This window comes from Typopeltis vanoorti, chromosome 18 (genome assembly GCF_054136105.1).
Source record: "Typopeltis vanoorti isolate ZY-2024b chromosome 18, IOZ_Tvanoo_1.0, whole genome shotgun sequence".
In the NCBI taxonomy this organism is placed as follows: domain Eukaryota; kingdom Metazoa; phylum Arthropoda; class Arachnida; order Uropygi; family Thelyphonidae; genus Typopeltis; species Typopeltis vanoorti.
This window is the reverse complement of record NC_143566.1, coordinates 51,750,382-51,764,203: the sequence shown is the minus strand read 5'-3', so window position 1 is coordinate 51,764,203 and position 13,822 is coordinate 51,750,382. Positions and strand designations below refer to the sequence as shown.

The window sequence follows — 13,822 nt, the reverse complement described above, 5'->3', positions numbered from 1 at the left end:
ACCAAGTGAGCATGAAGCATCCCATCTGTGGATCCCAAATTTTAAAACCTTACATTTATTTGCAATAAACCGACATCCCCATTTATTAGCCCACCTTCCATGTTATTCAAATCCTCTTAAAGAGCCAGAACATCATCACTATTACTAATAGTGCTTTGCATCATATGCAAACAACTGAACATCTCCCTGTAGTCCTGTGACAATATCAGTGACAAAGATTGAATAATGGTCCCAGTACTGAGCCCTGTGGAATCCCACTTGGAAACTTCCTGATACTGCTCACCCACATACAACTCTGATATCTATCTGAAAGCCAGTCCCCAATCTAATCTACTAACATGATATCTAAACCATATGTTGTAACTTAAAAACCAACTTCTCATGTGACACACTGTCAAATGCCTTCAAAAAAATCCCCCCAAAAAATGACAGTGTATGGCTTACCCTCAACTACTGCTCTTGTTACTCTATTCTAAAAGATTACTAAAACAAATCCATGATGGCCTGCATAAATAATACTGCTTTATCTGTGCAATTCTGTATATGAGTTGTTACCAATTTCTCCAAAATCTTAACTACAGAAGAAATACCTACAGTTTAATACCTCCATTCTACCACCACCACCACAACCCTTATACAATGGCACCATTTTGCTCTTCTTCCACTCTCCTGTCCTGTTTCAAGAATTTTATTAAACAGTCAAGTCAATGGTCAGTTCCACAGAGCATTCCCTTAAAACACATGACGAAATTCCATCTAGTCCCTGCTACCTTACTGATTATTTAGCATACTCAGTATTCAGAATACATCCTCTTCATTCACTTCTAACACTTCACCATTCATTATCCTAGGAATAAAGTCTACTATACCCAGATGGAACACTAATAAAATGTTCATTAAATAGCTCAACTATGTTATCTGCATTGGTCAACCTAACTCCCATCCCACAAGGCAATTCGTCCACTATCATTTTTCCTTCACATAGTGAAAAATATCTCCTTGGGATTCTCCTTGGATTGCATTGCTAGTCTCCTCTTATATTCTAATTTTTCTCTCCTTATAATACTAGTCACTTTCTTAGCCTGAGCCTTATATTTCTCATGCAACTATTTTCCACCTCTCTCTTTTTAATGTCTTCCATAATCTCTTTTTCATCTGTGATTCGTCTTTTATTTCTTTTGTCATCCACTTGATTCCAAATTGCTTTATCTTCTTCATTCAAGATACAGAATCTGCCACTGCCGTCAACAAATTTTTCTTAAGTATTTCCCATGCTACATGACTCCTCTTCTTTCATCCATTGTACTGCTGTAAGCTAGTTTCTTAGTCTATGATAGTTGCCTGCCTCATAATTCCACATAAATTCCTTCTTCTCTGATAGCTCCACATGTGTCTATTCATCCTCCAAATCAGGACTATACAGTCATTCTCGCCAATTGGGGAGGGACAAGTATTACATCTCGATCACAGATCCTCTGATTCTATGCCCGAATCCAAAACTGTTGTTCCTCATGTTCCCTCCACTACATGCTGCCTTTAACTATAGTGATATAAACTGGGAAGAGGAGACAGCATGCAGTAATAAGGGAACTGAATGTTTGGATTTCTTGAAATAGTTAAAGTCCCCAATAATGATCACTCACTTTGCATTTGCCAAACTAATTCCCAAACATTTCCTGCTCATCACCATCTATATTCCCTGGTCGATAGTAGCATTCCACTAAATATCTGCTTATAAATATCTCTCTCACACCATATACTCTCAAAACCATTAGTGTTATTTCTACTATGATTCTTCAACCTGAGATGGCATAATTCATCTCTTACCATTAACCTTCTCTATCCTGCCAAATAAATCCTTTGATTTCTATTCATGTTAGAACATCTTCCTCAGTTAATCAAGTTTCACTGATACCAACAATCTCTGGAAAGACTGAGTCAATTAATGCCACAAATTCATTTTCCTTTTATTCCTAATGACCTAGAATTTGTATACAGAAAAACTAGTATTGCTAGTATTCTTGTAGCCATTATTACTCCTCCCATACTTCAGTTGGCTCTGTAATATAGTGAACACCCTCTCATTTCTCAAGCCACTGTCCCCACATGGGGCAATCCCTGTTACATTTTACTCATGCAATTCCAGTTTTCCTACCCTGACACACCTACTTGCTCAGAAAAAAACAGTCTCCACAGAAATATCTTCCATGATCTCTTGAAATGTCTGCACCCTTCTGCATTCAAATGTAATCTCTCTTGCATACAGCTCTCTCTTCTATCCTCAAATGTTCTTTATGTATGCACATATTCCAGCCTCTTTTCTTACCCATTCTCACTATCATCCCATTTGTTATTACTGATTTTCTCCTGCATTCCACAGTGTACTTTCCTCTGATATATTTCTGCTCACTGCCACTGCTATGTGCCAGAGGAGTGCTTTAATGTTCCACCATTAAAGCACTCCTCTGGCACATAATCAATCACCGACTCTCCATACATGACACTCCAAATAGATTCGTTCATCCTTCTCTCACTGGCATCCCTGATTCTTGTTGCTTCCAATATTTCTACCTCTCTCACCCCTTTCTCTTACACTTTTCCCACTTTCCTCTCATCGCTCTAGCCCTTGCTTCTACATTCTCTCAACTTTCTGCAGTTTCTTCTCTTCCCCTGTCTCTCCCATTCTCTCACCTTCCTCTCTCTCTCTCTCTCTCTCTCCCTTGCTCTTTGACACCCTTCTCTCACAACTACTCTTGTTCTTTCTGCACTGGCCAACCTTTCCAGATTCCAAATATTGTAATTCACCCTCCTCAATTTACTCTTCATTTTTTCTATCTCCTTTCTCAGCAATTCAATTTTTCTCTCCACACATCCTGCTTTAAGTTGACATTCACACACAACACACACACACACACACACACAATAATGGCCATTAGACAAACTATCTCCCTCTGCCACACTGCCCAAGTTTAAATCCATACACATACGTCTTTCACATTCTCTCCTTCCTCCAACACACCACTGGTATCCACAAATTGAATTTTACCCATTGCCAAAGCTTTCTCTGCTGTTAAATCCCAAGACTGAGATTTAGCAACAAAAACATCATTGGAGAATTATCATTAGAAGTTTACAGGAAAGAAATCACACAGATAGGCATCTGCAGGCAAGCTTGCTCCATCACCCCCAACAAAAATTAGGTATCATCAAAACCTTAAAAAACAGGGCTTTAAATATACTCAAAAATGATGAAATTAAAAGGTCTGTTTTTTTAAGATTTTGATGATACCTAATGATAAATCCTATTTAATCAGTTCCTTCAAAATGGCTAATAAAAAAAAAAAGGTACTAAAGTAACATTTTCTGATGAACAGTCCCATGATAACCCAGAAATTAATTAAAAAGGCACAGTATCTTTATCATACAAGGAAAAAATCAATCAACATCAGAACAGTCTTCAAACCAGTTAACACCTTACAAAGTTTTCTACAGTCCTCTAAAGACAACGTTCCATTTTAGAAACATGCTGGAGAATACAATATTCTGTGTTCGTCTGGAAAGGTATATGTAGGTCAAACTGGGAGAAATTTTGAAATATGTAAAAAGAACACAGATGCTGAAAACAAAATGGAAGAAAAAAGCAGATTTGCAGTGCACATCCTCAAAGAATGTCAGATAAACTGGCAAGCGTCCTCCATGTCTTACTTAGAAGAGAATTTCAATAGATTGTTCAAGAAGTCTTCCGAGGTCATTTTCTCAAAAGGCATACTAAATAGAAACCAAGGATTGATTTTTCATGACGTTTGGAAATCATTATGTTTCAAAACCTCTTCTATGCCAGCAATCTGAGTGTACACAACCATATACAGAGAATGGACATACCATACCTACTGATACACATGGTTCAACTATAATTCCAGTCTTCTTCAATGTATAGAAATAATGGCTGTTGGGAAATGTTTAATTTTTTGCCATTTAATTATGTTAAATAACTTACTGAAGATGCTGTTGGCCATGGACAATGAAACATGTTGAAGAAATACATTTAGTGTTAATAAAAAACCTCTCTGAGTTAAAATGAGTTATACACCTACTGAGAGATAATTACTTGAGACAGCATATGATGGAGGGGACTAGGGATTTGAGAGTATCGGACCCAGTCATAGGATCAGAAGAGCTATCCATAACCAAGGAGGATGAGTGGTTAAGGTGATAGACTGCTAATCCATTGGCCTTTGCACACATGGGTTTGAATTCCATCCTCATTGGTAAATATTTGATCGTGGTTAGGTGGCGTATTGTGTGTATGTTCCATAGTTATTAGTGCTAATGAAATACGAGTAATTTTTTCATATTTTAGTTAAAATATTAAGTTAACTTATTGTAGTTTTTGTTTTAAACAAGTTTGTCATTGACTGTTTATAAGTAAACCTTGTAAGACTGTTTGTATTTAGCTTGTAAGTAAACCTTGTATTTTTTCTTGTAAATATGATATTATTGGTATGGCCCCAATGCATGATAGAACAATGGCCACAAAGACCATGCTGTCGAGTGATTTGAATTTGCTAGATTTTGTGCAGTGCAGCATGTGCATGAGATGTATTCATTGCAAAAATTAAAAGATATGTGGAAGAAAATTGAAACTGGAGAGAGAAAGAGAGTCTGTATTAAATGTTTCAAAAGTGAGTGCAAATTAGGTGATGAGAATGGAGCAAATGTTGGTAGATGCACTATGCTGAATGTGCAGCAGCAGAAATACAGGAGAACAGAATGGACATAAATAAGGAAATTGTGCACTTGAAGACTTTTTCCTGTAAATTATCCTTCACAGGAAAAAGCAAGAAACTGAAAAGTTGCAGAAGCAGCAAAAGATTAGCAGGGCTGAGATGAGAAAGAATCAGGTGGTCCAAAGTAATAATAGCGACCGAGCAAACAAATGAAAAAAACAAGTTAAGAAAATGATGTTCATTGGTGATGAAACACAATGAAAGTATAACAAAATCGTGTTTCTCTGGTGCAAAAATTCATGATATTAGTCATGCCATCTGGATACAAAAAATGTAAGGCAAAAGAACTAAATGATTTAGTTGGCACAAAGGATCTGAGAGGCAAGAGGTATTCCATGAGGGGGAAGAGATGTAAAGGAGTTATTAGATGAAGCAAAACTGAAGAGCAAGCAGGTAAAGACTGTATTTCTCCTGCCACGCTATGATACAGGCAAACTGAGGAGGGCATTGGTAGCAAATGAATCAATACATAGGTTGTGCAGAAGGAATGATGTAGGATTTGTGGATCTGTGATCTGTGTTTGATAGAAAGAAGGATTTGTATAATGCTGATGGACTGCATCTAAATGGTTTTGGTGTCTAGAGAGATTAGCTGTCTAGAGAGAGAGAGAGAGAGAGAGCTTTGTTCAGCGAGCATGATGAAGGAATTAGAGTGGAAGCAGGTGAGTTTGTGTGAAGATACCCATGAAGTGAGCAAGTGTGAGAATGACCAAGTGCAGAATTTAGCATCTCAAGAAAAAATACTGAATACGGAAATCAAGTTCTTAAGGGAAGCTTCAGTTTCTATATACTAATGCCAGAAGTATCAGAAACAAGAGGGAAGAGTTTTTGGCATTGGTTAGTGCAATAGTGCAACCTTGCCAAAAGTTACAGGTATTATTGAGACTTGGCTAACAGCAGATGATGTAGTTACAAGGATAAAATGTGAAGGATTTAGTATTTTCAGGGAGGATATAATGGGAGAGGGGGGGGGGTTACTGCTGATGATAGCAGATGAATTGCAGCCAAAAAAAAAAAGGAGACAGGTGGGAGGAGAGCTGGTCATTTAAAGCAGTCTGGTGTGAGATTAAGGCCAGTAGACAAAATATACAATTGGTGGTTGTGTTGGATTCTGATTATGTAGAGATTAGAGTAATTATTATTTGCTTCAGAATCCAACATGATCTTCCATCACAAAGGCTAGACTTGTAAATATTATTTAATGTAAACGACTTATTTTACATTTTAATATTCATATAACTATTTTAATTTTGTCTAATATTTAATTATTTAATCAAAGATATATGTATTAATAATGAAAAGACTGTATTAAATATTATTAAGCTATTTTAGTTATTACTATGTTAATATTATAAGAACTTGTATTTGATAATTTAACTGCGCATTAATTGAAATGTAAATATTCTCTATTTATTCCTGTTTGTAAAGTTTAACGTTATGTAATAGCTCAATTTTATTATATTTTGTTTTGTTGTCATGGAAACGTATGTAAGTCAGCGAGCACGTTTTGGAACACCACATGAGGTTTATTGAAAAGAGTTTTTAGAAAGAAATGACGTGAGCAATGTAGGGGGAAAAACATATATAAGCAACGAACACTGGAATTATTAATTAATTAGGAGATTAGAGATTTATTAGAGAGAGATTGGCATTAGGTTGGAATCGGGCATTCGGCAATCACAGTGCTATAATAGCGAGTCGGCAAGTCACTCAAGCAACTAAATAAAGTCTACAAGTTGAGAAGCAGTTAGCTAATAAGTTTCTGAATAACAAATAAAGCAACGGAAGATAGCTCAGTGACTACTGAATGACTAGCGATATTTTAGTTGAGATTTATTTTCAACAAAAATAAATTATCAATCCTATAAAACCCTTTGAGTAACTTAAATGTTTCTATCGTATCCTGTCTTTTTCTACTATCAACCAACTTCATTTCAGAAGTTGGTTGATAGTAGAAAAAGACAGGATACGATAGAAACATTTAAGTTACTCAAAGGGTTTTATAGGATTGATGCAGGAGAAATGTTTCAGTACCTGGCTAGAGGGTGCAGAACAAGAAGTCATTCATCCCTAGAAGTTGAATAAAAGGTGTGGTTAGTATGGGTGTGAGGACTAAATTTTTTGCTTCATTTTAGACAAATTATGGACTCTACAACAGTGTTAGAAATAATTATTTTAATTTCCTGACATTTTGATCTTCATAATAAGGTCATCATCTGGAGCATACACATATATATACAGAGACAAGCTATATTACATTTCACACAGTATGCTAAATAGACAATGATTTCATCAACGGTTATTCTACTGGCCTGACCACTAGTGAAAATAAAATAAAATAACTACATCAAAGCTATATTCTATTTAAGACAACATCAGATAAAATTTTTTTTCATAGAGATAGTTTTATTACAGCAAAAATGATGTCCTAATTTAACATGAGAATTGTTATATTAGATTTAAGATCCTGGATTATCTATAGTCCTATTTATAATTAACTCTTAGAGAGAAAGGTTATGTGGGTAGAATATGTGCCTTCCATATTTTTGGATTTTTAGACCATCATTATTGTTAAGATTAGGATGGTTGATAAGAATTTCACTGGCCTCCTTAATGTGCCGTTTACATCACACATTTTGGTGTGATGTAAACGACAGGTGCTTTTCCAATCAATGCTATGTAAAGTGTTCTGGGCATGATTAGAAAGGCCAGCTTTACCATAGTTATTAAATTTAATCTGTCGTTTATGTTCCTTTTTTCTGATAGGATTTGTGCATCCTGTTTCCCCTATATAGGGCAAATTACAGGTGCAATGAATATGGTATACTCCAGGGTGAGCCACTGGAGGAAGTGGACCCTTGGATGAGTTGAGTAAGTTCTTTAATTTTGGAGGAGATTTAAGGGTGGCTTTAAGGTTGTATTTCTGTAGTATTCTGTTTATTTTATCTGATATATCTTTAATGTATGGAATGGTTACAGTTTTATTGTAGTCTAGTTTATTTTTGTTTTTAAGTAAGGTCTTGTGAAGTATTTTGGTTGTAGCCATTTTTTAGGAAGGTATTGCTGATAACTTTTAATTCATCTTTAAGTGCTTGTTCATTACAGCAAATCTTCACAGCCCTGTTTTTTAGTGTGTTAATGTTGGGTGGTGGTAGGAGTTTATGTGTGTGTGTATATATATATATATATATTAGCCAGTATGTGTAGGTTTCTGGTAAACAGTGAAGGAAAGACTGCCAGAAGCAAGACGTGTGACAAGTGTATCTAGAAATGGAGGTGTGTTCTGCTTTTCAATCTCAATTGTGAATTGTACGCATTTGTGTGTTTGTTTAGGTGGCTGAGGAAAGTGTCTAATGTCTGGTGGCCATGGAGCCAGACAGCGAAAACATCGTCAATGTATCTAAGCCAGACTTTGGGTTTTAAAGGAGAGTAATCTAGAGCATGTTGCCCAAAATATTCCATATAAAAGTTAGCAACTTGGGGGAGGGATAATGGTGAGCCCATGGCTGTGCTTTCTTTCTGTAGGTAGAAAGTGTTTTGCCACACAAAATAGCCAGAATGCAATACATGTGCAAAGAGGACTGTGATATCGGGAGGGAATTTGTTCTGTAATAGAAGGATTGTGTTTTTGATTTTGCTTGGAAAGTTGTGAATGAGTGGAATGGGTTGCCAGAGTCAGTTGTGAGGGCTCTTTCTGTTAATGGGTTCAAGGAGAGGTATGATAGATTGCATGGATAGTTCGGTCTCCCATGATGAATCTTTGGACTCCATGGAGGCAATCGTACAACAATAATAATAAACCTGGTAATTTATTAAGTGAAATTCCTTTCCTCCTAACCACTTGCCCACACATAGTACTGCTGAGTCACTCTTGGAACTAGACCTGAGCAGAGTAATCCAGATGTGTATATATCAAGGCCTTATAAAGTAGAATAACAGCTTCCTTATCTCTACTTGTTAGTGTGCTCTTCAACAGCCAAGTAAACTTACTACTTTAGCAACCTTATCAATATATCCTTTAAACTTTATCTTCCACCTGTAAATATCTAGCTTTACCTATTTACTGGAACTTCCTGTGTAAATGTGCTGGATTTATACTAAAAATCAAAATGTTAACTAGTCTATAAAATTGTGCACATGAGGACAGACCAAAGGAATGAGGTAATGTTTGAGTAAAGGTGAAAGAGAGGAGATATGACAAACATAGCTTGGTTAGAGGGGATGTCACAGTAATAGACACAGTTAATATTTTACAGCTCATGGATAGAGGTGAAAGAGGGTAATCCTTGGAAATTGAGTAAGGGTGAATAGGAAGCATGTGAGGACCAGGTGCTCGTGTAGGTAGTGAATGTGTAAAATGGGCTGCCAATGGATGCGAGTATCCATTAAATGTTTTTAAAGCAAGATATGATAAATCTTAGGCATTGTGTGACCTGGAAGAGACCTTGTGTCCATGACTTCCTGGAGGAAGCTCTGAAAAATAATAATTTCTCTAATTGTAAAACTCATCACTAGAAAGGAGCCTGTTTCTGTAACCACTCAAACATAAGAACCATACATGATTTAAATTGCAAGTATCCTAGAATGAGATTTAAACTGAAATTTCAACTCAAATGGCAGAGTGACACTACTGACTGAACTAAATTTATATGCTCTCAGTATATAAATTACTCAACTTTTTTTATTTGATGAGAATAATAATAATTACATACACATTATTCAACTATAAAACTAACCTGGTGTGAACTTTACACCCCACCAAACACTCATGGGCATTATGCCGTGATGGATAACATGAAGAAGGGAAATATGGCTAGATTTCTTCCTGAGCACAAAGAAGAACTAAAAATACACAATCTAATTAAGAAAAGTAATCTAAAAATAAAATTAAAAAAAAAACTAAAATACTTTTGAATTAATAAGGGCTAAGCTATGAAAGTATTTTCTGTCTATGAAAATTTTAGATACATAGAGAAACAATCATATCTTTGAAACTTGTGTAGTAATTCACAATGATCTGAATAATATATTAAACTAATTTTACCTATACACAAAATTTGGTCAACCTATAATACCATGGATATTTAGTACCATGGATAATCAAGAAAGAGAATGCATGAAGAGGAAAAATTTGTTCAGTGGGTTTTGAGTTGACTGTGAAGGAGTATTGAATAGCTACTGCTGTGTACATTTTAATGGATTTAAGAGGGTGGAGGAATTATTAATGCTCTTTTAGTGGCAAAGAATGTATTTGTAGAAGATTAAAAGAACTTGAATGCCTGTGCTTTCTTTTTGTAGGTAGAAAGTGTTTTGCCACACAAAATAGCCAGAATGCAATAGTGGTTTGGACAGTTGAGGTGAATAGTAGTTGTTGATATCACTTGATGTTTGATGAGGAATGATAAATCAGTTTTATCATTTAAGGAGCACATCATTTGTGTTTTAAGGACACAAAAAAAAAGTTGGTCAAATGGACTGCATAAGTAGTTTTGAATAATTTTTTTTTTTGTTTTTGTGAATATTTTTGTGTATTTTGTGATTTTTGTTGTATTTTTGAACTTTTTAGTTTTTTTTTTTATGGGAAATTTTTTTTTTCTGAAGTGCTCAAGCACTGTTCTTTTTTGAATGAATGACTCCCATTTACGAATTCAGGGACACAAAACACACGTGTTGAAATGATTATTTTACTACTTATTAATGTTGGATTCTGAATGAAGAGAAATTAAAATTATTAATACTCCTTTCAGAATCCAACATAATCCACCATATCAAAGGCTACATTTGTAGATATTATTTAATGTAAATCTCTTATTATAAACTATTATTCATATAATTATCTTTGAGTTTTTTTTATTTAATTATTTAATCTAGGATATGTATTAATAATGGAAAGGACTCAGTATAAAAATAACGTTCAGATTATTTTATTTATTCCTATATTAATAGTAGAAGAATTTGTGTTCATCATATTTAATTATATATTATTTGAATTGAAAAATATCCTTTTATTTAGTTTCTGTATGTAAAGGTAAAATGTTATGTACTGCTCTAATTGTTGTCATGGAGACGGAGTTAAAAAAAGAAGGCGCGAGCGTGTAGCACGTGATTTATAGACATGAGATGGAATTGATATGAGCTAGATGGTGAGAACAAGTTTTGGCGGGAAAACGGAGTGAAAAGATATAAACGGAAAGCGAGAGTAAACAAGAGCAGTGAGTAGCAGTTGGTCGTCAGTCATAGCACTACAACTAGGGAACCAGGGACTGAGTACAATTGGAGCACTCAGCACAGTAATGGCACTGAGAATAGAGATGAGGAAATAATTTATTGGCAATAAATTGGCAACAGTACAATAGAGATGAGGAAATAATTTATTGGCAGCACGGAGTTAAATAAGAGGCTGTAGTACAAAGAATTAAATGCTGTGATCAGATTACAAAGGATTGAAATGTAAATTGACAACTCAGAATATTGATATGGAATTCTGAAGTTAATGTTGTATTCCAGAGCTTTCAAGGAAGATAAATGGAAGCTGGTTCTATTGTAAAGTAGTATATGAGGAATATGTGAATTTTCTAGTGCAAGTGTGTCTGCATTTGTGATGTGCTGAAGTTAAAGATTAAGTTAATTTAAAGAAGATTACTTTTGAAATGTGTAGCTCCAGTGTGATAGTTAACTAAAGTTTTAAGTGTACCTCAGTGAATAATATGTGCAAAGGTTTATTCCGGTAAGAACAGTTCTACTTTATAGCATTTTAGAATGAAGTAATAAGAGTTATCTCCTTCTGTTAAATCCTAACATTAACTGTGGTGTTTATGCTGAATTTTGCCGAAGATAGAAGATTAATAGTCTCCCCCCCCCCCCTTAAAGTGATAACTACCTCTTGACTGAACTATGTGATTTCTGACTAAGGGATAGATGAAGATTACTACTGTTAAAATATTTGCTGTGAATTTCAGTGGTAAAAACTTTAGAACTAATTTTGCCTATTAGAGAGAAATTAGATTTTGAAGCTCAGTGTTTAATACCAAAAGTAAAGTAATGTTATGTGTAGTTGAACTGAGTTAATTTTGCATTATCTTGTATCCAAAGTGTGCTTATGTATATATTATATAAACTTGAATTAAATGTTTTGTTTTATTGATTTCAATTTGTTGTTAGCCTGATTCTTTTCCACTGCACCGTTCATAAAATTATCGGACCTAGCGGGAACCTTAAATGTTAATGTAAAATTCGGCCTATATATAAACATTAGACTGCTAAATTTAATTAATATTTGATTACACTATTTTGCATAGACTAATCTGAATCTAGGGTGGCGCAGTATAATAGAAATTTCCCTATATTTGGATTAGTAATCAACATACAATTAATTAACCTTAATAAGAACAACGTTAAAACAAGATGGCGGATCAAAAACCAGGAAGGACGATCCAACATTAATAAAATAACACTTGACGTTTCGACCCCTATATTGAGGTCATCATCAAAAGGATATATGTGTATAGAGAACCAAACTACATGCTCTTGCGCTCTATACTGGTAAATTAAATCTACGCTGTTAATTAATCTTTTTCTTAAACTGACCTCTAGCAATAATTAAATAAAATAAAATAAAATAAAAATTGAAAAAAAAAAATAAAAAATAATTAAATTAATTAATTAATTAAAAAATTTACAATTAATAAATAAAAAAACTACAATAAACTCTGCTAAAGTCCTCATGTACTAAAATACTTCTGGATTTGTACAGTTCAGATTGTTATACTATGATTTTCTTCAGGACGTCTACAGTTCAAGTTGCTATGGAATGGGAAAAAAACAAAACAAAAAAACACTTCAAGTCTTCTTGTAGTGGGATTTTTCTTTGGCTTGTTCTGGTTGCTATAAAGGTTGCAGATGGCTCCTCCACATTCTTGGAATGGTTAGGCCATCATTTTTGTTCAGATTTGGGCTATGTTTGAGCATTTCACATGCTTCTTTGAATTTCCTCTCGAACCAGGGTTTGGTGTGGTGTAGGGACTTGGTATTTTTTTTAATCAATTCTGTGGTATGTTTGGAGTGCGTGGTCAGAAAGGCCAGTTTTTCCAAAATGGAGGTATTTAAGGTGTCGTTTGTGTTCGTCCTTCCTAATTGGGATGGTTCGCCCTGTTTCCCCTATGTATGGTAGGTTACATGTGCATTGTATTTTGTATAACCCTGAGTGGGCTAGGTGTGGAAGAGGATCTTTGGAAGAACTGAGTAGGTGTCTTATTTTGTTGGGGGGTTTAAAGGTGGTTTTGAGGTTGAATTTGCGTAGTGTACTGTCTATTTTTTTGGAAATGCCTCTAACATAAGGTATGGAAATAGCATTCTTGAAATCTTTTTTTGTTTTTACTAGCATCTCTGTGGAGGATCTTGTGAATAGTTTTTTTTACTGCATCCATTTTTTTTATAAATGGATGGTTGATGATCTTGTATTCCTGGTTTAGAGCTTGTTCATTTGAACAAATGGTTTGAGCTCTGTGTTTAAGGGTGCTTATGACACCTAGTTTTTGTGTTGGATGGTGATAAGAATTTTTGTGTATGTACTGGCCTGTGTGTGTACGTTTGCAGTAGACTGAGAAGGAGAGACAGCCTGAGGGAAGACGTGCGAGTCTAAGAAAGGAAGAGAGAGAGAGTTGTTTTTTTCTATTTCAATGGTGAACTGGATACGTTTGTGCTGTTTGTTCAGGTGGCTAAGGAATGTATTTAGTGCTTCGTGGCCATGGGGCCAAATGGCAAAAATATCATCGACATATCTCAGCCAAATTTTAGGCTTTAGGTATGCTGACTCTAGAGCTCGTTGCCCAAAGTCTTCCATATAAAAGTTAGCAATTGGGGGGGGGGGAGTAGTGAGCCCATGGCTGTACCCTCTGTTTGAAGTAAAAATTGTTTAGCCACATGAAATATGTAGAGCAGAGTACGTGGGCAAAGAGGGCCATGATGTCGTGTGGAAATATGTTCTGTAGGAGCAAGATAATATCATTAATTGGGACATTGGTGAAAAGGGAAATT

At 35.1% G+C, this 13,822-nt stretch overlaps 1 protein-coding gene across 1 annotated transcript in view; it reads right to left on the bottom strand.

The window, feature by feature from the left end:
- LOC150096667 (very long chain fatty acid elongase AAEL008004-like) overlaps positions 1–13,822 on the bottom strand; it is a 135,022-nt gene that overhangs the window by 22,326 nt on the left and 98,874 nt on the right. The window contains exon 5 of the mRNA XM_090407819.1: positions 9,523–9,628. Within this exon, the coding sequence (XP_090263945.1) occupies positions 9,523–9,628 (106 nt within the window). The remainder of the gene's footprint in view (positions 1–9,522; positions 9,629–13,822) is intronic.